The sequence below is a fragment of the Rhododendron vialii genome, chromosome 6a (genome assembly GCF_030253575.1).
Source record: "Rhododendron vialii isolate Sample 1 chromosome 6a, ASM3025357v1".
Lineage (NCBI taxonomy): Eukaryota > Viridiplantae > Streptophyta > Magnoliopsida > Ericales > Ericaceae > Rhododendron > Rhododendron vialii.
Window position 1 is genome coordinate 41,059,428 of NC_080562.1, and position 23,714 is coordinate 41,083,141.

General features: G+C 37.5%; 4 protein-coding genes and 1 pseudogene across 6 annotated transcripts; 2 read left to right on the plus strand and 3 right to left on the minus strand.

Moving 5' to 3' along the window:
• Positions 1 to 1,081: 1,081 nt before the first annotated feature.
• LOC131330484 (NEP1-interacting protein 2-like) lies at positions 1,082 to 5,300 on the minus strand. The gene is made up of 5 exons (XM_058364087.1): positions 4,742 to 5,300; positions 3,841 to 3,992; positions 3,666 to 3,749; positions 2,088 to 2,252; positions 1,082 to 1,397 (listed from the first exon to the last, which is right to left on the minus strand). The coding sequence occupies exons 1-5, from the start codon at positions 4,902 to 4,904 to the stop codon at positions 1,275 to 1,277; spliced, it is 687 nt and encodes a 228-aa protein (XP_058220070.1). The 5' UTR covers positions 4,905 to 5,300; the 3' UTR covers positions 1,082 to 1,274.
• Positions 5,301 to 7,118: 1,818 nt separating this feature from the next.
• On the plus strand, positions 7,119 to 7,213 carry LOC131331683 (U6 spliceosomal RNA; annotated as a pseudogene).
• Positions 7,214 to 8,258: 1,045 nt separating this feature from the next.
• LOC131330485 (protein translation factor SUI1 homolog) lies at positions 8,259 to 10,432 on the minus strand. 3 transcript variants are annotated; one of them, XM_058364090.1, is made up of 4 exons: positions 10,178 to 10,432; positions 9,026 to 9,105; positions 8,675 to 8,907; positions 8,259 to 8,544 (listed from the first exon to the last, which is right to left on the minus strand). In XM_058364090.1, the coding sequence occupies exons 2-4, from the start codon at positions 9,060 to 9,062 to the stop codon at positions 8,500 to 8,502; spliced, it is 315 nt and encodes a 104-aa protein (XP_058220073.1). In that variant the 5' UTR covers positions 9,063 to 9,105; positions 10,178 to 10,432; the 3' UTR covers positions 8,259 to 8,499. The 3 variants fall into 3 exon arrangements, with proteins under 3 accessions (XP_058220073.1, XP_058220071.1, XP_058220072.1); XM_058364088.1 differs by having other exon boundaries at positions 8,259 to 8,907; positions 9,026 to 10,230; XM_058364089.1 differs by lacking the exon at positions 10,178 to 10,432 and having other exon boundaries at positions 8,675 to 10,134.
• Positions 10,433 to 12,058: 1,626 nt separating this feature from the next.
• Positions 12,059 to 17,540, minus strand: LOC131330486 (AUGMIN subunit 4). Its single transcript, XM_058364091.1, has 13 exons — positions 17,286 to 17,540; positions 17,048 to 17,095; positions 16,360 to 16,485; positions 15,525 to 15,863; positions 15,177 to 15,276; positions 14,771 to 14,816; positions 14,101 to 14,194; positions 13,883 to 13,954; positions 13,700 to 13,758; positions 13,235 to 13,303; positions 13,103 to 13,154; positions 12,424 to 12,501; positions 12,059 to 12,342 (listed from the first exon to the last, which is right to left on the minus strand). The coding sequence occupies exons 1-13, from the start codon at positions 17,415 to 17,417 to the stop codon at positions 12,265 to 12,267; spliced, it is 1,293 nt and encodes a 430-aa protein (XP_058220074.1). The 5' UTR covers positions 17,418 to 17,540; the 3' UTR covers positions 12,059 to 12,264.
• An 888-nt stretch (positions 17,541 to 18,428) lies between these two features.
• Positions 18,429 to 23,552, plus strand: LOC131330487 (uncharacterized). The gene is made up of 6 exons (XM_058364092.1): positions 18,429 to 18,663; positions 19,518 to 19,645; positions 20,256 to 20,425; positions 21,010 to 21,087; positions 22,604 to 22,748; positions 22,858 to 23,552. Exons 1-6 carry the CDS (start codon positions 18,543 to 18,545, stop codon positions 23,272 to 23,274), a joined length of 1,059 nt encoding a protein of 352 aa, XP_058220075.1. The 5' UTR covers positions 18,429 to 18,542; the 3' UTR covers positions 23,275 to 23,552.
• Positions 23,553 to 23,714: the final 162 nt, after the last annotated feature.

Sequence of the window (23,714 nt, forward strand, 5' to 3'; positions counted from 1 at the left end):
ATAAAAAGGACTCCATATTTATGATTGGATACATTTCCATAAGGTTACACTAGCGTCTTACTCGTTCGATCTGATGAACGGGGATGAAAAAAAAACATCATTGAAAACTTCTTTTCTGTTATTATGTGCATCAGTGGGTCGGCATGTATAGCTCTTGAAATTTATTCTTTTTTCCTCGCCAAAAATTAGGAAAGTTGCGCAACAATAACAAAACAAAGATAGATACAAACAAGATAGTTTCATTTTCAAAGAAAAATAAACTATATAATTTATATTTCGTAAAAAATGTAAAATAATGAATAAAAAGATGAAAAATTGAGAAAATTTTCTGTGTTTTTTTATTTTTATTTTTAACTCTTGCTTATTTTTAAATTCCGGTCTGAATTTTTGTGTAATACAGTTCATATCAACTCGAGGGTCCGAGTAATAAATAATTTGATTGCAAATTAAGATAAGTTCACTAAACCTGAGAATATGTGAGAGTAATGCCTTTTACCATATTTGATAGGGGTGAGCATGGACCGAATTTGTTTGGTTTTGTAGTAAACCAAGAATTCAAACAATAACTATGGATTATGACTTTGGAGAACTAAACTAATCCCTAAAATTCATAGAACCAAACCAATCCAAAATAACGGTATGGGAGGTCCAGCATTATGTTGCGTAATGGCTGATACGAACGTAACGACCTTTATAACCCTGGTCACATGGATATAGTAGTAGAAGAATTACAGCCTTCCATTTTTTGTTTGCTATTATGACCCTATTGTTTCCTTGTATTATCAACAACGCTAAGTTAATGTTGATGCAAAGTTATTGTATTATAGCTAGATTTTCTCCGTGCAACTGCACCGTCTTTTCGTTTCTTTTTTTCCCGTGTGTATTTACTTAGTTAAATGGATCATCGATGCAAAAAACTGGATCGATTTGAGTTTAGTATCTAAATAAACGAGTCCCGTTTCTCCGATAAATGATGAGATTTTGTGAGTAATTGTCTCCTATTGAATCGATTTTCTGATAAACGATCCACTAGACAGGCTAGACATGCCTGATGATTCTGCAATGGGATAACAATTCGGTCCGTCGGCAAGCAGTAATATGATAATACTCCAATCTCATGTAGGGTGAATCACGTAACTCAAAAAAAAATTGTGGTTCATAATCGGGATAGGTAAAAAGAGAGTCAAGAATTCAACATTGTTTCCAAATCTCCTTTTGTAGTCCTGCGGTTCGTCTGATATAACGAATTAACCGTCCCAATTCTCTCCTTACAATTAGACATCTCCCCTGCATACTGGGCAAGAGCCATGGATTGTTAGCCAATCGTCTATGCATCGCAAATGGAAAGAGTGTCCGCAACTTGGCAGTGCCCTGATAAAGTCTCCTTTCTTGAAATCCTGAGATTGTAACGATAGCAGATGAGAGTTCGTTCCACTCATAACAGAATAAAGACTATCAGATGTTGTATGGATGAGAGTTTGTTCCTCACATACCAGATCGAATGATGTTGTTTGGACTCGGATACGGGTGCAAGTGTCAGTATAATGTTCAAGCATAATTGGATACATTCTCCCTTGTCACCGTTATTAGGTGAGTCATAAAGTCACTACGCTAAACTCGGGGAGTGTCATTCAAGGACTACACCATTTAGTAACGTAAGCTTAACTATCAGAAAACTCACAGGCACATAATTCGCGTAGGAAAAAGTGCATCAGTCATGGGACCATCTTTGTGAGTACGATGGCTATTTGTCTTTTCGAGGTACGAAAATTGCTCGATTATGTTGGCATGCTACTGGAAGAGAGAGAGAGAGAGAGAGAGAGGGCCATCACCCCATACTAGTGAACATGTTCAAAGTACCAAGGTTGATTCACCACCCCTCTAGGGTTTATGCATAAACATGTAACAACTGCCCGTCAATGAACGCTCTTTTCGATCTTATACTGATAGTTATACTTCCAATTTGTTACCCCTAACTTACGATATCCGCATCTGTCCTTAACAAATGACCAATGTGCCAATGTGACTCAAATGAGACGTTTCATGATTTAGAAGATTCAAATGTAACATAGAACCAAAGTGCTAACCTCTAAGCAAACAATACAACTTGTCGCGTAGCCCGGTCTCTTTCTGCTGTTGGGACTGAATTTGCATTTTGGCAGCTTCTTGATGTAATCCTGAGACAACCCCCTGCCTCCATTTATTCCGAAAATATCCGAATTTTCGCTAAAACTTACGTCCAAAGCACTAACCTGAATATTAAAAGTCTCATTTTCAGGATCCATTTATATATGAACCATAGTCAGCAATAGGGGTGACAAATTGAACCCAGACCCATTGACAAACCCATATCCATCAACTAAAAATAGATCCAACCCAACCCATTTATTAATTGGGTAAGAATGGGTCCAAATCCAACTAACCTATTATTAATTGGGCATCAATTGGGTTAACTTAAATGACCCAATGGGTAATGAAAGTAACCCACCAAATTCCTTCCTCTTTACCAATTACTAGGTTTCCCGTCTCTTTTGCAATAGGGAAGCCGAGGAGTATGGCCCTCTCTCTCTCTCTATCTCTCTCTGTCTCTCCCCGAGGAGTATGGCCTTCTCTCTCTCTTTTATTCAATTGTTCTGTGCTAAATCACACGCGTCCAAAAATATTTTGGACGGTCCGGATTAAAAACCAATTGTAACCGGTAACAATTATTTTAACCAGTCAAAATTGAAAACACATCTCATCTATTGATTGCGATAAAAATGCCCAAAACAGAAGCCCAACAAAACCCAATCGATTCTAGAGAGAGAGAGTTATAGAGCGAGAAGCACGATACATATAGAGAGAGAAAACTAGAGTTAAGAAACTCAACCACAAAGGCACGAACGAATTCGTGAATCAAAATTCTCTCTCGATTGATACCTTTTTGAAAAAAAGAAAAGAAAACTACTCTAGTTTTATTGTGCTTTTTTACACACGCACCAACACCTCCCATGTACGCAATTTCCCACACACACACAAACGTTTCTACGATTCTTTCCATAAACAAAAACAGAAAAAAATTACTAGTAAAAGAAAGATAGAGAGAGAGAGAACGGGAAGGATGAGAGAGAGAATGGTAGTCCCGCATAGGGTTTGGATTAAAAAATTGACTTATTTTTTTGTTTTTATTCAATTTTTTTTTTGTTTTGTGTCAAATTTTTGTGACTTATTGATTTATTTCGATGAAAGGAATTGGAAAAGTAAAAAAATTTGATCGAAATTTATAATTTTTTGAATAAAGACAAAAATAAATCAATAAGACAAAAAAATTTACTTTTTCTCGTCTTTTTGAAAAAATTTATGAGTTTCGATCATAATTTTTTTTTTACTTTTCTGATTTTTCAATCATAAATTTTAGTATATATGTAATTGGGTTAATAGGCGGGTCGGATTTGCTTTAAAATAAATGGGTCGGGTTGGGTATGAGTAATTAGACTTACAGTTAATGGGTCTAAATGGGTCAATGACCCATTAAAGACCCAACCCACTAACAATTTATCCAATTTGATCCAAACCCGTCCGTTTGCCACCCCTAATAAGCAACTAAGAAACTCAACATTTGAAATTCAATAAATAACATGAAGCAATACTCAATGTGTGTTTACAGAGTTTATCTTACACTACACCTGCCATTGATAAGCTTTTAGAACAGCAGGAGTCACCCATTCCCTAAAGACTTTCCCATTTATCAGACTAAACAAGAGGGCAACCTGTCAACAGCCATCACAGCTACTTTATCAATTTGATTATAGCTCACTGACGTATAATACAAGACTAGAAGAGAGGGCAAGGGCATAATACCTTGGAGAATGGCTCGTCTTGAGCCCTCAATTCCAACAACTGGACGGCGGTGATAGCCCCTGCCACAGCACCTATTCCGGACCCGCGCAAAAACCCCGTTTCTGTAGTCTGCCCTTTGATAGCTCCAGAAATTGTTCCCACAGTTGCACCTCCTGCAATTAGGCCAATTCACCAAAATAAAAGAGAGAACACGCACAAGAGAGGATGACACATTTTATATTCATTTGTACTAGGGTGTCCGGGTTAGCTTACGCATATTCAACTAATTCTGGAATTCTGAAGTCACGAGCAGCTCTAGTGATCCCAGGAGTTTGCCTCAGTCGATTTTTATTACCTGTTTGTTTTGTTTTGAATACTTTTTTCTATGCTTGTGGAATATATGCGGAAAACCTGTCGACAATTTGCTTCCAAAATCTATTTTCTTGAAACATCTCACTTTCTACACCTTAATAAGATGCTTTCCCGTAGTTTCAAAAACTGTGAAAGTTTTGACTTTTGAGGTTTCTCATTGTTTTGGTTTCCGAAAACACCTCTTTAAGTGATGTTTGGACCCTAGTCACACTAATTCTTCAAAATGACCTTTGCTCCCACTCTCAATCCTTGTTCCACGCTCGCACACTCAATCCTCGCACTCATGAATTTTAGTTGTTTGGGAGGTTTAATTTGTGAAAAACACTTTTGCGCTTGTGCTCCCTCATCTACCCGCTCATTATGTGACTTAAAGTTTAGAGTTTGGACCAATAGCAGATCACTTCAGAATTCTAAAGTGCAGCAAAAATAGAAAAATCACCAAACGAAACAAACTTTTGCAACAAGAAAATACACCAAATGAGCAAGAGCGCAACAAGAAAAGAAAAGAAAAAAGTAGAGAAAACAGAAGTGCCAAATCGAAACTAATTACCAAAAGCAAGACTGCATGTGACCATAGCAACAACTGTTTTCTTCATCAATCTGACCAGAAACCCAGTTTCAATACCACCCAACTTGGTTAAGACCCATAAACAAACAGCTTCTCTGCACCACAACACATAGTTTCCAATGATAGAAAACCACCCTTTCCTCATTGGAAAAAGAAGCCTTTCACACAAAAGGACTTTGGGCTAAGAAAAACAGAGCTCATCTGGGGAAAATGTGTAGCAATAAGAGGCATTTATAGAGGGGAGCAACGGAAATACTAGTGCATTTAAGAGGGATAGAGCTACCCAATGCCATGCATTGGCTCAAAGGACCAAACTTGAACTAAAACCTTGTTTGGTTACATCTCATCTCTCTCATTTTCTTCTCTACACGTTTCTTAATAGCTTTTTCTCTTTATCTCTCTTCACTCATTACATCAAAAATAACTTTAAATAATGAGAACCAAACAAGGTGTAAAACTTCATAGGAAAAGGATTTGAAATTTTGAACAAAAATGGTAAAGGATGTGACAGTCCATCTAGCTGTAGTTTAAAGTGGGGTTTGGTTTACCTATTGGAGTACTATTAGATTTAGCTGCCCATGCTTAAATCCAGTCATATGGAGTGTGTTTTTTTACAACTAACGTGTCCGAGCCAACTTACATACACCTTGAGAAACTAATCGCGCCGTCCGCTAGTGGGATTCCAGTTAAAGGCAAAGGAAAGCTCCATATGGATTGACCCCAAAGGAGTTGATAATACCAATGAGATTTCGAACCTGAGAACCTTAGGAGGTAGCAAACCGGCCTTGACCCCGGCCAACCCGGGGGTCTAGTTACCATATACACTAGCTCCTATTGCAAATAAAACCTTGATGTAGGTATCTGAACGTGATTAAGTATTCTAATTTTGGAGAAACACCAAATTAGTTCTTGAAATGGAAGAAACTAGTACTCTCTTCTCTTATTTGAAAGTAGTACAAGAGAGTACAATGTGATATTTAGGCCTAACTTAAGTGAGTCAGCCATTTATATACCACTCAGATATTTTTTTGGACGATCGAATGTCCGGATCAACTTGCGCGTAGCTCCAACCTGAGAACCTTAGGAGGTAGCAAACCGGCCTTGACCCCGGCCAACCCCGGGGGTTTAGTTACCATATACACTAGCTCCTATTGCAAATAAAACCTTGATGTAGGTATCTGAACGTGATTAAGTATTCTAATTTTGGAGAAACACCAAATTAGTTCTTGAAATGGAAGAAACTAGTACTCTCTTCTCTTATTTGAAAGCAGTACAAGAGAGTACAATGTGATATTTGGGCCTAACTTAAGTGAGTCAGCCATTTATATACCGCTCAGATATTTTTTTGGACGATCGAATGTCCGGATCAATTTGCGCGTAGCTCCAACTAAAAATCTAAAAGACAATGTTGTACTAGTGGTTATCCAAAGAGTGCATCTTCTCAAGTTGAAATGAGTACGATATATATCTTACCCAAAAAAAATTGTCCCGGCGCGATTTTATCATGCATGCAACATAATTTGACACAATCCTTTCGTAAATCAGATTTAAAGGGGAACCTTTGTGTCGTTATTGTCCTAAAAATTAAAGAGGAGGAAGTTGGAAGCAATAAAGTGACCAAAAATTGAATGAAGAAAAAGTTCAAAACCAGGGGCTGGAGTTGCCGCTTGTGGTTGCGGCTCCTGTGGGCTACCTATATACCATCTAACATCACGGACACAGGAATAACTATTAGAATTCTATTTTAATTTTTTGTTTTTATATTTATGTAGGGCAATTCCTACTTTCAGTAGAAAGCAACCTTGTCAAACTCTCTCTAAAATTTTAGTTGATCCTCACTTATCTTAATCTTTAATTGACCCCGTTTATCTGGTTGTTTTTTCGGATTAGTTTTTGCGTGTGAATAGCACCTCATCTAAACGATCACAATTCATATGAATGGATCCACCCGGTCATGATCGGGTGCGACCACCCACCAACCGCCAACGGTCGAGTTCCAGCCTGTATCTGGATCACTACGTCATTCCTGCCACCTTAGATCTAGTCATCATCACATCAATGCTAGCTAACTTTTAGCAACAAGTGGCATAGAGGAAGACCAAGTTGCCTCCTCTCAGTTTTTCCAACATAGGTTGGCAGGGCATTATACTTCTGGGATCAAACCAATCTAGACTAAGTCACTGCCAAGCTAGACCGGCTATAAGTCTGTATTAAGCCCAGTATTAGCCCGACTTCACCACACCAGCCTTGTCCATGATGCAAGTAAAGGACCCTAAAGCCCCATGATCAAGCAGCTGGTTTCCCCAACATTCTTTTGATCATTGAAACTCGAGTTCCAAGGTATTCCCTTGGACATGGAGTGTTAGGTACATTCAATAAAATTGGAACAATACAGATTAGCATGGCCCCTGTACAAGGATGACACGCGCAATTCGAGAAATGGTCCAAATTTATTGTTTACCAAAAAAAATTCATTCAGTAATTGCACTTGTTCAATTGAGGAAATAAATAACCCTTAAGTCAGTGATTCATTCTTTGTTTCACTTAAAATCTTGAGCCAGGTATTCGCCCCAAATGCGTAGTGTGATTCATTCTTTGTTTCACTTAAAATCTTGGGCCAGGAATTCGCCCCAAATGTGTAGTGTGAGCTTGGATTATGAATCGCTTCAAAAGTACTTTAGTCATGTTACCCATTAGTAATTGGAGACAAAAAGTACATTAGTCATGTTACCCATTAGTAATTGAAGACAACATAATAACCTTAGTCACATACATTATCCTTCAAAATACCATACGCTTCCAAAGTACTTTAGTCATGTTACCCATTAGTAATTGGAGACAACATAAAAACCTTAGTCACATACATTATCCTTCAAAATACCATACGCTCCCACTCTTAGTCCTTGCACTGCACTCTCCGCGCTCGCACTCCCACACACACAGTGAATTATGTGACTTTTACTGACTTAGATAGTAACCATATTTGAGCAAGGCAGAAGGGAAAGGTATTCTGTCATTTTCCCCTGGAATTCTCTTCTTGATACATGCAAATAGGCTTGTGTTAAACATCCAGAGTAACAAATGCTTAAGAACACATTTTCTCCTTAAAAAATATGATGCCTCTATCACCTCCTTGTGAATATAAGGTTTGCCCATTGTAGCAGCAGCCTGTGTTCATTTATGGTGTCCCCGTGTTAGCTATGAATCTTTCTCAGGAGACCGGAACACAGCTCAAGTTTCTACTCGGGGAAACAAAAGGTTAGTCGAAAAGGAAACTTTCCGCGTTTCATGGCTTGGGTCTAACTCGATAACTCCAGATTAAATGCTTAGATCCATGATTTACTCCAATTGCCTCTCTAACATGAAAGCACACTCGTATGAACTGGTTGGGTGTTCCATTGGGACTGCCAGTCGCCCCACAATCCTTCAATATCTTACTTTCATTGCAGCAACCATACAAAATTAAGCACACTGAGAATATGAAAGAGCTTGAGAGAAATTTGACACTCTGTAAACATCATTTTACTATCAATGAAGAAACTACGGATCCAGTTACATAGCACTGAGATTGACATGTCATATTAAATCTGAAACAAAGGGTAAAACTAATACTCCACTTAACACTTCAAACGACAACAAACAGCAACTATTAACAACTGTCTTAGATCACATATCTGTAGGATTTAGCAACACCACACGAGTGGACATGAACACAAATGCATCAATCCAAACCCAATGCCTTAAAAACCATGCATCTTTATCTGATCCTTCTTCGCAATGCCAGCCTGCAAAAAGTGATTTAAGGAAAACTCAGCACAATACAGACAAGAGAAATAGACACACACTACTTGTGACCCCGCAGGTTTGCAGTGAACAACGGTCAACACCAGAACTTAATTTTTCACCACAAATTACCTGCACAAGGAAATTAGACACCTTCTTCCGCTGATCACCCTGAAGTTGAATCACCTTGCCGAGCTCTTTGTGCTGCACAACGGTACCATTGCAACAGAACTCCTTCTTGAGATCCTTGAGGACCTTTTCAAAGCTGAACTCCTTCTTCAGACCCTGCACTGTTGTCAGGCTTTTCTTCCCATTCCTCTGCTGGATACGAATGTGAACATATGCTTTCTCTACAGAGACGTCATCTGCACACACATATTTGATAAGCCACCAAACCAACATGACACTCATAATTCCCAATTGAACTGCTGAACAATTGTTACAGATCAACAAATGAGGGTACTGAGATGGCGGGAAACTTACCGATTGTGGTGGGAATCTGGACGTCGAGATCAACCATGTACCTTGTTTGATAAGATACTGGAGAACTTGATGCGAGGGAACTGAAACACAGAAAGTATGTCAAAATAAACTTGATACACCTTAATCAACCATTAAGAATGCAAATTATGCTTATCAAACAATATGCAAAAAGCCTACATACTGCATATTCCGCACATCTAAAACTCATCTTCAAAACAGTCCACAAATTATGCATATCAGATAACAAAAAGTTCTGGGCACAACTTTAAAACACAACTCGAAGCTGTTGGATGTATGTAAGCCCATCTAGACACCATTGTGTTCGGAGCTTATCAGATAATAACAAAAAAGACATCATACTACATAAAAACCACACCAAGAAATCATCTTCGAAACTGTACTCTAATAGTCACCCCTTATTTCTATTCATCAAAAAGACTCGTAATTGTGAAGTTGTAAACTAACCCATATAAACCTTAAGAGTTAAACCCTGATCCCACTATTTTCCACTATTTTCAAAGCGAAATCAAAACGTTTATATCCTTAAACAGAGTCGCAAAATTAAGAGAAAGCAAAGAAACAAGAAAGACAGTACTACCGATTATCTCTACTAGAGAGGAACGTATGGGATCTCTCAAGTTCATAAATCTTGAAACCGGATCCCAAAAACAATCTCAGATTTCAAAAAGTTCACAATTGATATATTATAATCTCTGAACATTCTCTTACACAAACCCATTATTTCCCTACGGATAATTAAACAATGAAAATCTTATTCTGACAATTACGGAGATCTCCCTTCGATGTCCCATATTATATCTATTCTCTTCGCTTCTCTTTTTTCCCAACAATTCCAAACCCCCAAACATAGCACACGAGATTCTTGTTACTATTTCCTCAAAAAACAAATGGGGAACAAACCACATGAGGGAAACTAATCTATCTTCTTCGAAAACCAACCGCGTCCCAACAAACAAACAAAATCTCAAAACCCATATCCCGTAGTTACAAAAAGATCATTAAAAAACCCTTATAAATCGAACCCACCAAAATCAAACATCAAACAGTTAACAAACACAGAAGACAAAAAAAAAAACAAAAAAACAAAACCCTCAAGAAAAACGAAAAAACAAAAAAAAAAGTGATCTTTACCTCCAAGTAAGCGACCTTTCTTATCTGAAGATAACTCCGAAACGCAAGCACGAAATACGGAGAGGTAGAGAGCGAGCAGGCGGGTGTATATATAGAGGTTACGGGGGCGTCTGAGTTTAGGCTGTGTCGGTTCAATCGATCGGACGGCTCTGATTTGTGTGGAAAATCAACGCACCTAGGCTAGCCTTGCGAATCACTTGAGGGATTTCCATAGCTAACACCAACGCTTTGGGCCCCACTTGTAAGTAAAAAACCAACTGGAAGAATCTAGAGATGCGTCGAAGAGATATATCCTTCGTCGTACTTGTTCGGCATATCCGAGTCGTTCGATATATTTTTAGACAGTTTAGATTGAAACTTTTTCTCTCCTCTTAGGTCATCCACAGTGGTATAATCAAAAAAGAATAACCAAAAGTTGACACATCAGCTTTTGATTATTCACTTAAGAGGTTGTTAAGCTTAACATTGTTAAGCTTCACTATGGTTACTTCTAGTCTATAATTAAAATATGGGGTCCACTACAATTTCATTCTCTCTCCCCCCCCCTCTGTTTCCCGTCATTCACTTCCCTCCATTTACGTTTTTTATGAGTTAAAATATATCGATTCCCTTTCTTCATTTTGAAAAAAAAAAATCGGCGACTTCCTTGCCTCCTATTATGATTTTTTTCCTTCTTTTTGTTTTTGGGGGTGGGTAGTAGAAACAGGAAAGAAGAGTGAAATACCTTAATCCGGCGACGATGGATTGAATTGTAAATGATCGAGAGATATGAGTTTCACTTTTGGAGGAAAAGAAAGAGAAATAGTTTGTTGGTGAAGTGAAAAAAATATAGAGTAGCGAAAAAGCTTGGCTACATAAAAATTTTATTCTTCAATTTTATTTTTTTAACCAAAAAAAAAAAGAGTGGGCGAAGAAGGGAAGAAGAAAATACTAGTTGAAACACGTGTGTATACAAATTTTGGAACTAGTTAACTTACGTGGTGTAGGATTCACAAATTTTGATTATTGAAAAAGGTTGTTAGTTTTGGTTATCCAAAGCCCAAAATTTGATTATTTCTAAGGATGTTGCTAAGTTTGATTATACCATTGTGAGTAATTTTTTACACCAATATTGTTAACTTTAAAAACAATTGACATTTGATTATACCACTGTGGATGACCTTATTTCAACATTTTCTCTCTTCAAATCTGAGTTGTTCAAACACGCAATAAACAACTCAGATGCGCGACGGGCACCACGTGTTACCCGCTCGGCACTGAAAAATTTTCCGTGTTATAGACATCTGGGAGGTTCTAATTCTGTCATTGGATTTTTTTTAGCAAATTAATATTCATACTCCCATTTTTGTTATTTACACTTCTTTTTTTATCTTTTAATAAAAAATAGGTACTTGCACTTTCAACACTAAAAAAAGGAAGTGTGAATAACAAAAAAATGAGTGTGAATGTCAATTTCAATTTTTAATTGATTTTCGCCACCCTTTTTTATATTCACTTTATTTTTTAGCAAAAAAAAAACATATTTTTAACACTAAAAAATAAAAAAGTGTAGATATAAAAAAAAGGGTGTTATACTAGTATATAAATTGTCTTATACTATGTAAATTTTTGTTAGTTTTGAGCTACATTTTGTAGCATTATTTCTTTATTTTTTTGGACGAGAAAGTCAAAGCAGTAAATAAATATGAATCAAAATCAAAATATTTAAGAGAAGACAAGTAATCCAAAGATTTGTTTTGGATTATTTATTGTTCAAGAGAATCAAGAGATCTATCACGGATATCTTTAGAAAATTTTATGATTTTTGTTACAAATTTTTTACCTTCTCGTTTCCTTCTCATCCAGACGAATGCACAAAATCCGAGAATATTGACAAACAACTAAACAAAAGTACCAATAAAAGACGAAACTGTTATGAAAAATAATCCAATAAGGTTAGGCCAGGCCAAATTGGCCTTTTACAAAAAAGGTAAAAGGAGAAACACAACACATCTGAACATCACGTACTATATGATACACAACAATGTCGAAGATGGTGATATCCGCAAGTACTTCGACCATAACAAAATCACCTAGGGCAATACAACTTAGGTGCCCGGGTGATCAGGCAAGCGTGTCAGGTCCATTTCAACTTGGCGAATCGTCCATTGCATATTTTCCAATTTCTGTCGAATCGAAATTTTGATGTCAGAGACGGTTAAATGCAAGATCTCACATACAGTGATTTAGATGCAAACTCATATTACCTTTACTATTTCATGGTACTGCCTAGCAATCGCATCAAAGTGGGGATCAACACCTTGATATTCATGTAGGCGGGTAACCTGGTACAATTTCAAAGTAGCGAGTGATACCAAGACGCAGAGCAAGTCATATTAAACGTGATCAGGATGTAGTTATCTATAGGGAAGATATCTACGGCATAGTCTCTTTAGTATGGAGGTTTTTATGAAACACTGAAAGATTATACTTGGATAACTCAAAACAAAAAGAGGGAAAGGTGTATGGATCTTCTATTTTACGAACAATAAATAGCAACAACATCTAAAAACTGAAAGAAATGAAGTTTAAAGTGGTGACTGGCTAAGCATCTAATGAAAATACCAAACAGGTCGGTTGATTGTAGGGTAAATTGTTACCGTTGTCTTCAGACCAGGCAAGTAGTGTGATTATCCGCCGATCAAAACAATGTAGTGCGACAAGCTATAGAGGAAAACCTAACACTTGCAGCATCACTGCCCAAAGATGCCAAAGAGAGTAATCTAACCTAAGATAACCCAGAGGTAATAAGCAAACGACTCCATATTTCTCCACTACTTAATGCCTATAGACTAAAAAATCACAAAGCATAAAGCACAAAGAAAAAGGAAGAAAATTGGAAATATTTTCCATGCTAGAATGCTATGCTCAATAAGAAAAACATACCGCTTTGTTGTATGCAAGTGAAGCTTCCTCTGTAGCCTCAACTAGATATTTCCTGGACAAGTGATAAACCAATCAGAATACCTCTTTGAACCAGTTCTTGACATGGATTTGAAACACAATCATCATCGGTACCTTATTTTGTGGAGAGCCGGAATTGATTCTTGTGTATAAGTCTCAAGCAGAAGAATATGCTCTAGAACCCTAAGTCAATGAAAAGAACGTATCAAAGGCTGTCAAAACTAGCGACACCATTGTTCGTCATGTAAAAATCCTACAACACTTGAACCAACGAAAATATTTGTATAAAGTGTTGACATTAACAAAATAACGATCGAAACATAAATGATCATCATATGCAAGTCCCACAGGAAAGAAAAGGCAAGAAGTGGGCTATTTGAAACCACTGATAGAAGTTTTGAATGATTAAAAACCAATTGTTATTCTGAAAATAGAAGCAACTCCATCTGCTGCAATGTTCTGGCATCAAGCTACTCACTAGAAGAGTCCTTATGGAACTAGCAACAGGTATGAATCTAAGGGAAATAAACATTAACAGGCTAAAGAAGCACCGGAAAAAAACAGTAGTAGGTGACAAACCTCAATTTTGCATTCATGGTCTCACACCTTTTGCACAGCCAATTTTTTTGCAGTTCATCCTATTTAACATCAAACAAATAAAATCAGTTTTTCAAAGGAAAATATCAGCATTACATAGAAATGGAATATTAATACTCTTACATGCATACAATGTTTTCGATGATCAAGAAATAACAAGCTTACATAATTATGTTGATGTTGCAACTTCAAATCTTTCACCAGCTTGATGAGCACACCGAGTATCTGCTCTAAGACCTTGCAAGAGCAAAGTAGTTTACCAGGCACACATCATCAGATATAGAATGTGCTCCCAATTCATGATGAAATCATACTACAAGTCAAAACTTTCTTTATTCCGATTATAACATGCATCGTAAGGCAAAATACAAACTCATACATACATTGTAATATTCAGCCATTTTCCTGTCTGCAGAATACATATCCTCCCTTAGAGCTGCCTCTTCCCTCTCGATCTCCTCCATGATTAGCTTTACCCTATTTCAATGATCAGTCAGAAGCGAAAATTCTAGAGGCAAATGATCTTCTGAGAGAGTAGTTGATGAACATTGAAGGTAAACACAAGCAATTTATTTGCAACTGCTTTAAAGGTAAGACTTGGAAGCGCCTACGTTTGAATATCCATTTTGAACAGAAACAACAGAATAGACGACCGAAGTAACCTTTCCAACACAACAAGGTCTCCGTGAATAGAATTCGATAACAATTGTGTACTCCCCTCTTCTCACAAAATGAAAACTCTGCCTAATATATATAAAACGAATGGAAGCATGAAAAATCTTAAGGAACCGTTATGAAGCTTGAAAGGGAATGCTTTTAAAGGTTAAAAGATGGAAATGTTTCTTTGCTTAATCTGACCTGGGCCATCTGGCTAAGCTTCAGTTCAGCTAAATTTGAATAAGCATATAAAACACTGTTCTTGACTAGCATATCAGACCATACTGCTTCCAATTAAACATCAAACCACCAAAAGGTGAATCTATCATTGTGAACTCTCCATTTAGTCGAGATATTACTCCTTAAATACTATGAACATAAAACAATAACACCAACCTTTCTGGAAGCCGAGCACTTGAATTTGGATTGCCAGTTGAAGCATCTGAAACATCAAATGAGAGGTAATATCAAGCAGATAATCTCACTTCCCGTAAAGTGCTGCATTTATTCATTCTGAGAATTCTACCAAGGGCAGTCAGCTATTCTATTGAAACATGAAATGCGCAACAATTAGTGCTGTTCGTCCTGAAGGCTATCAATATAGGCATTCTATCCACATATCTTTAGTGGAAAAACAAACAAATCGTTGGCCATGATGTGCAATTACGCTTGTACTTCATGCTTATCATTAAAAAAAAGGGCTACTTGACCCCAAATCCTAGGTTGCAAATATACACTGCAAGGAGTAATAGAGCAATGGTTGCAAATGGAGAGAAAGAGAGGGTGTGTCTACATGACTGACCAATATCATCTACCAAAAAGGCATTTGTTAACGTATCACATTTAGCTTTTAAACGACCCTCAATTTCACGGAAAAGCGGCATCTGGTACTCAGCCATGTCCTACAATCAAAAAGACATAAGAGCATAAGAGTAGTCCTCATTAACTTATCAAAGGGTTCACTCAGAAGAACAGAAAGAGGACGACATAAGAGTATCCAAATATGGCTCATAATATTAGCTGCTGTGTACACACCGTAACATTCTCTTGAAGAAAAAACCAACCAAAAACATACGTTTGCGGATGGATAGAACAAATATCAGTAAATATGGACAAAATAATTTGTCTAATCCATGTATCAATACCATACCAAGGATACAGGTGCTTGCTGGAGCTGAGTTTGCCATAAATAAGCAGGTGTTATTCCGAGGAATCTATTAGGAACACCACCAACTCCAGGTTCAACTGCATCAGTAGTGCTACTAGAAAGTGCATTATTTCCAGCAGCACCGGTGCTAATTGAAGACATATTCGTGTAATTTGTTGAATTTGAGCTCGAGGTGATTGTGCTATCAAGTGAACTTCTTGACATTACACTCCATTTTTCAATCTCTTCCTCGTGAATCTCACCATCCTTGGAAATCAGAGGAAGCCTCAATTTTTGAGCTGCTTCTGAAACAACAAGCCGGTGCTCAACAGCCTCATAAACCTGAAATACAATGGATCCATTATCATATTTCCCTTCATTTCTTAGTAAGGCAAACAAGATTCCTGATGGCGGTTCTCATCATTTTAAGACCACCAAATTGCCAGAAGAACAAGATCGTGTGTCAAGGAAGAAAACGGCACTTCTTTTTCAACTTCCCAAAGGCAAAATTTGGGCAATTCGTTCTTTAGTAATTGACAAAACACATTATAATAAAGAAGTTAAAACAGCATTCTAGTTTCAACTTCCTAATAAAGGCTAGTATTGTACAATCTGTTTTGTAACTTATAAATTTTCAACATTGTTCACAATGAATTCCAAAACAAGGCTCCTGCTTGTAATACCAGAGAAATTATACATTTGACAGATGCAAGTTACTTAAGGGCCAATTCTTTCAATACAAGAGCACCTAATATGCTTAAACAAAACACAAAAAACCAAATTCTAGTAATAGGTCTAAGAGGCTAAAAACTGCTTGAAACAAGAACAAATTAAAAACCTGAGGAGAGTTCTTCAAACCAAGTTGCGAGTATAGACCCTGGACATCTCGAACACCTCCAAGGTTAGCCACTGAAATGGCTTGCTGATAATCTTCCACCATCGCTATTACCTCACAGTATATTGCCTGAAATAACACCACCACAACAAATCCATTCACCATCAACTAATTAATACATAGGGTTTGTTCGGAACCTAGGGAAAAGAAAAGAAAAAGAAGTGAAAATTATAAATTTTCTCGATTGTTTGGTTCGGGAAGAAAAAGGGGAGAAAATAGCAAACTAAAGTATTGAGCACAGTATATTTTTCCTTGCACTTTTCTCCCACCTTCCTTCTTAATTATTTTCAATTTGTTTGGAACTTAAGGAAAGGAAGGGAAAAGAAAGGAAAATTAAAAAAAAAATTCCTTCTATTGTTTGGTTGAAAGAGAAAGAGAGAAGAAAATAAAAACTTCAAGTTTTGTGAATAGTACAATTTCCCTCCCATTTCCCTCTCATTCCCCTCCCATTTTCTTTTCTTTTCCTTTCTCCCATTTTCCCTAAGTACCAAACAAAGGTTTATTTTCTCTTATCTCAGTTTCTCCAAGTTCCCAACACAGTGTAAAAATATATCCTAAAAAGCAATCACATTTATAAACCCTAGCGGAATTCAAATCCCAAATGGGTGGAATCATCAGTTTAAAAAGGTACCATGGATTCCAAGTAACGCAATCTCTCTCTCGACATTTCCTCTCTCGCCTGCAACGCCGATCATTCCATCAATGAGAGACAATAATATTAAAAATATCGTGCGAACCATGTCATATGAAAAATGTGGGTATGTATATATCTGACTGTGTGCGTGCGTGCGTGTTTGTGTGTGTGTATTGAGAGAGAGAGAGAGAGAGAGAGAGAGAGAGAGAGAGAGAGAGAGAGAGAGAGAGAGTACGAGTTGGAGATCGTGGAAGGCGGATTTGGAGACGAGAGATCCATCGGGGGCCAAGCAGTGGCGCTCCAACTGATCGATGAGTTGAGTGACGTCCGAGGGAAGGTTTTGCCCACCTCCAATTCCCTTCACCATTTCTCTCTCTCTCTCTCTCTCTCTCTCTCACTGGTATTTTGAAAGAAATAGGAGACCCGCTTGGCCGGCAACAAAACTAACTATAGTGAAATCCGAGACTGGACTGGTACATTTCGGTTTTTCGGGTGCCGACGAAACGAAATAAGCCTTAAAATAACTGATTGTTCTAAAAATAAATAAAATTTCTTTCGTCAATTCCAAACTTTTTTTAACAATAAGACCAACTTTTTTCAGAAAATTACTCCTATTACAGTACAAAACTCGCAAAGCAAAGAAATTAGTACTAGTAATTATTCTGTTTATTGTATTGGATTTCTATAATTCGGTGTGTTTTTGTAAATTCTTGAATCTTTTATTTGAGACCAAATTGAAAAATACGCAACTTTTTAGAAAAATTTTGCAAAAATTTCGTTCTTTATTTACCAATAAATAACTGTAAGTGCGAAAATCTTCTTGAACAACATTTCATGATACATGCAGGATCGTCTCAATACTTTCGAAATTCAACTTAATTTGTTGCCTCTTCTATCTTATATAGAGTATTACTTTTTCTGTATGTAGCACAGAGAACCTGCAATTAATGCATATCTATATAACGAATTTAATTAAATATTCATTCTATACATGTTTTCTTTAGTTTTGCTAAGATGATGTATTATCTCCATCTAATAGAAAAAGAACAAGCAATACGTAAGTCAAAAATCAAGTAACGCCAAATTTAAATTATACATTAGCAAAAATTAATGATTCAGACCTATTCAAAAACACTTTGCGCGAAAAAATTAATTTTTTTCGATGAAAAATCTTTGAACAAATTCATTTTAAACCGATCCGAACAATTGATTGCATTATTGGATTATTCAGATTTCGTTTATCTCCTCCCATCCAAAGCATGGATCGACAGGATCCACTCCCCTCAATTATACTCCAACTCTGTATTCCTCCAAAAACTACAGTACTTAATTCTGTAAATAATCACTCACCCTAAACCGAACCAAACCAAACCAAACCAACCTCAAACCCGTAGAAAAGGGTCGGTTTTTCTCTCCCTCTCCCTCTCTCTCTCTCGCCTCTTCTCTCTCCTTGTCGACGAATTTGTCCTCTCTCTCGCTCTCTCGTTTGTTGATGGAAAAAGGCAAAGCCACAGAGAATACCATTACGAGATCCTTGCAAAATTTTGATTTCCATCTCAATCGCAACATCCCCAAGTCCACCCGCAACACCCACTCCACCCTTCGTTCCTCAAGTACCTCTCTCTCTCGATATAATTTCATGCAAATATACATGTTTTATGATGCATAGCTACAAGTATCTTGATGGGTTTCAAATCAATTACTTGATTTATGGAAAAGACACACCTACGACCGATACAATTTAGCCAAATCGTTGTTTCGATATTACAGTTGTTGAAAAACACCCTTGTGCAAAATACGACAATTTAGCTGATCTTTGATAGAACAGTTGTAGTTGAAAAGGCACCCGTTTAAGCTGATCGTGTTTTTGGTAGAACAGTAAGTTGAAAAGACACCCTTTTGGGCAATACAATTTAGCTGATTGTTGTTTCGATAAGAAGTTGTCACTGTGTACCTAAGTCACATAATGCGCTTGCGGGTGCGGGAGCGCGATAGTGAAAGCGTCTTTCGAAACCCTCCCAAACAACTATAATTCGTGAGTGTAAGGATTGAGAGCGCGAGCGTAGAGCGAGGATTGATAGCTGGAGTGAAGGCCATTTTGAAGGATTATGTGACTAAGCTGTGTACTCGCGCGGGTCGGAAAAGTTGTCGTAGAAAGACACCATTCTGAACAATGCAATTTAGCAGATCGATGTTTTGATAGAAATTAGAACAGTTGTACTTGAGAAGACACCCTTTTGGACAATACAATTTTGTAGATTGGTGTTTGACAAAACAGTTGTAGTTGAAAAAGGTACCCTTTTGAACAATACAATTTAGCTAATTGCTTTCATAAAGAAAGTTGTGGTTGTTTATGCTGTGTTAGCTAATTGGGTTTAATCGCCCTTTTTATAATCTCGAATAAGATACGACTTCTAGTACATTTTTGTGGAAACTTGAGTTTTGCTTCTTTTCTTTTTGGTTACAGTATTACCCTTTGAGAAGCCAAAACCTCCCAGCTTGGTGGGCTTATGTCTCGGAGTTGTTGGGAAGCATTTTGAGGATATCATTGAGGACTTGGGAGATATTGCTGCCAATTTTCCTGCTGATATTAAGGTTAAGCTTTTCCGTCCTCCTGATATTGAGGTTAAGATTTTTGTTTTGATGTTTTCGATTCTTTGACTTGCCAATTGTAGCGGAAGTTGTATCACCCACCATTTTGGGTTTTGTGTTTGATCGGAGCTAGTAGTTATTCCAGAATATTTTCTAGTAAGCATGAAGACGTATGGAATGATAGTAGAAACAAAAGTAACACAAAGACCAGTAGAGGAAAGAAAACTTGTAGTTAGTAAAGTAGCTATTGCTCTCAAGGATCACTAGAAAATATAAAAAAGAAGTAGAAGTTGTCGGTAGCTCTGTCGGCAATAGAGATTAATTGGACCAATCTTTTTCCATTGTAAAATTAAGAAATCCAAACCAAACCCAAAATATCGAAATTCTCATATGTGAGTGTTTTCAAGGTTAAGTTGCCATTTATTAGCTGAGTTTCGGCTTGATGATATACAATTGCATTGGGAAGGCTGACAGAGAGGCAAATAGGAGTGCAGTGATCACGGCATATTGAAGTCTCCTTAGTGATTAATATAATTATATAAACGAGTTCAGACTTTACGGAAGTTTATGTTTAAGAAACTTGATCTGTAAAATTTGGTCTTATGAATTGCAGATGGCAATGGCAGCAATTGCAAGAAGAAGAAAGTTATTGAGTGATAATGTCATCATTGCATTGGCTGAAGGCTCGTGGGAAATCCTTGATTTATCTGGCTCAGATGTTTCTGATTTTGGGTTATCCAGAGTTTCAGAAGTGTGCAAATTTATCCGAGCTGTGGATATAAGGTATCGCGTTTGGATTCTTTACCGAGTAGCCAGTGGCAAAGTACTGTAGACCATGCCATAAGATTGGATATGTTATAGTGATAGGTTCTTCCAGCATTCCCCTGAAAAAAAGATGCTTCACTACCCTATGGTAACTGTTATAGCAATACGGGAATGTCCTTCCCAAACATCAAAATTATGAAAATGATAAGATTAGGGCTCATGACTGGAACCAGACCACATGTTAGCTCCCAAAACATACAGATGACTACAAACTTGTACTGCTTAAAAGGTTCGGTTGACGAAAAGTCTGCTAGTTAATATGGAATCCCGATCCTGAAGTGATGCTGTGGCTGTTATCACAGACTCACAGCTTTTGTTGCACTGTCAAGCTTTCAGATGCATAGTTAATATATGTTTCCTGTCATAGTTTCTCTGGACTTGACATAATGAAACCTTTTACCCTTGGGGTTGGCTTCACGAATCCTGTCATTATTGTCTGGATTCGTAATTTGTCCTACAATCTTAGTGAAACTGCATGTCATGATATTAAACTTTCATTTGATTTTGGAAAGTTGAGTTATGTTGAGACAATTGTCATGCAGCCGATGCAGCAAAGTCACATGGCTTGGCGTTTCTGAACTTGTGCAGCACTGTCGTTCATTGGAGATATTAAGATGCGGGTACGACCACTTTCTCTAACTAAGAGTTTTTCGATTGTCAGAGAAGGAGAAATCATAAGAAGTATGTGCGCATTGATGCACTATGTTTGCTTCTATTTGATTAAACTAGTGCTTGATATGCACTGTCTGGGCTTTATTTCCTGCTTTCTATCCTCACTTTAGTTGGATTACCTTTGGAACTGCAACATGAAAATGGGTTCTGATGAGTTAGAAACTAATACAGAATAAGTAAAATCAATATTGCGTGTTTGCTAATGATGATTAACACATTAGAGCCATCATCTTTCTTTATATTTGTGGTTACATGCTTAGCACCGTATTGACTCCAAAACATTCCACGACTAATGAGAACGTTCTACCCTGATACCTAGTATTTTGAAGAAATCTATATCAAAGGATGCTAATTTTAGGTGGTTCATGCTTTTAAATGGGTAAAGTGGGAGAAATATGTCTGATGATTTTGATTTGCTTCTGAACTGTTCTTTTGATAAACATTAAAAACGGGGTTTTTTTTTTTTTTTTTGGATAAGCACTTTACTTTTATAAAGCTCAAACTCATGTACAAACTCTAAGGGGCATTCCCCTGAAAAAGAAAGGCCCCAAGATACAAGCCTCAGCATACCACAAGAGACAATTAAGAAAAAAAGAACCAAACAACTCTATACAAAGAACTCATATACTAAACAGTGTGGATCAAAAATTCTAGTTGAAAGGCCCCAACTACAACACAACTCTATCCTTGAATTCTGTGACTGCTTTTTTTTGGGCCATAAAATTAGATTAATGGAACCCTTTCCACATCGACTCTGGAATGTTATAGACGTAGGGATGTAACAAAATATTGGATAATTCGGATCCCTACTTTATCTATTTATTCCAGTACCTGCCGTTACGCTTTAAGGTGTCCAATTTTACGATTCATTTGAAAGTTCAGCTCTTGTCCGCTGGGCTACCGATGTTTGTTTTGTCGAACTCCCTGTTGGCCTCAGATGATGAATTTAGGGTAAGGTGGAATCACAAACACTGATAATTCTTCGATTGAACTTGAAATAAGCACAGTATAGGTTGCTGGTTTTGAGTATGGGAAGGTATAAAAAGGGGTTAAATAGGAGCTAGTGCATGGAAACAACTAGAAGAACTGCGCCCTACTTTTAGGGGCTAGAAGCATTGGTGGTGAAACATATTGTCCTTCAAAAAGAACTTTTATTACTCTGTTGTCTTTTTCTGCAGTCAAACTACAATTGTACTTGGTGAGGTCGTCATCTTAGAGTAAAGTCTACTTTGATTTTGCATCTAAGTACCTCCATTTCTCCTAACGTATATGTTTTGTACTTCTTGACAATCTGCATAAACCTGCTTCCCCAAAGCATTTGTTTAAATCCAATCTGCATCATGACTTTTAATTTGCTTATTGAGCTGTTATTGACGTCCCAAACTATGGGAGCGTCCTGGGATGTTAGGTTTAACAAGGGGTATAACCCTGATAACAGGCTATGAACCAAAGTTACTATTGCAGAGGGTGCCCGAGGAGTGACTACACCGCGCGTAGATGCTTGTGTCTCTTGAAACCAAAACTGGATGATGTGGAGGGGGAGTCTTGGGAGGAACTTGATACCATGGAGATTGTTCATGGTGCACCTTCATTACGCTGGCTTGTATGGGTATGGATTTCCGTTTTAATCCAGATAAATATGTTTGTCCAGTTGTAGTTTGAGTCCCAACTCAGTTTCATGCTTTCCAATCTCCTTTTTGCTTGTTATTTTTCTGCAGCCAAAGATTGACAAGGATTCTATGGAGAGCTTGTCTGCTGAGTGTCCTCGAATTGTTGTAAATCCCCAGCCATCGCCTTTCGGTTACAGGGGGGTTGAAGTTCCTAGGGGAGCACTAGCAGATGTGTCATTGGATGATCCTATTGTCAATGAAGTTGATCCCAAAACATGGGCAGTTTCTGGATTTGCAGTTAGGGCCACTTCTGCATCCAGTTTGAGTCCTGCAGAGTTGCCAGTGGCTGAAAAGTTTAGGCTTGCATTTGTGGAGAGAGACACCAGGTTAGCACCAAAGCGTGCAAAGAACGCAAGGCAACATCAACGGCGTGCAGAAAGGGAGATGGTAACGATGAGTGCAAGCGCAAAAGCATTAGCTCTTGCCTCACAAGCAAGCAGATCTCTACAGAATCGTAACTGGTAGGCAAAAGTCACTGGTAGATGAAAATTCCCACATAGTTTTTCTTTCCCTGTATTTTATGCAGTGTGTAATATTTCCGAACATCATAGACGAATACAGCAGAGAATTTAGGGGGTTCGGGTTTGCTCAATCCCTTTGCAGAATCGTAACTGGTCACTGCTAGACTGGATGAAAATTCTGATTTTTTTTTTTGGTACTTGAAAATTTGTGTAATATTTAAAATATGATGAAGAAATATACAGTGAGAATTTATGGATTTGGGGGTTGCCCCCCTTTTCTTATCGTGGTCACTTTTCGGACTATGGTATTGAATGGAGTCTTTCCGTGTGTATCTTCCTCCTGCAAATGCACTACAAGCATAATGGTAAATTACCGCTTCTTCTATCTAGCAATATGGAAAAAAATTCACAACTAATACAACTATCCGACCGATCATTGGATTG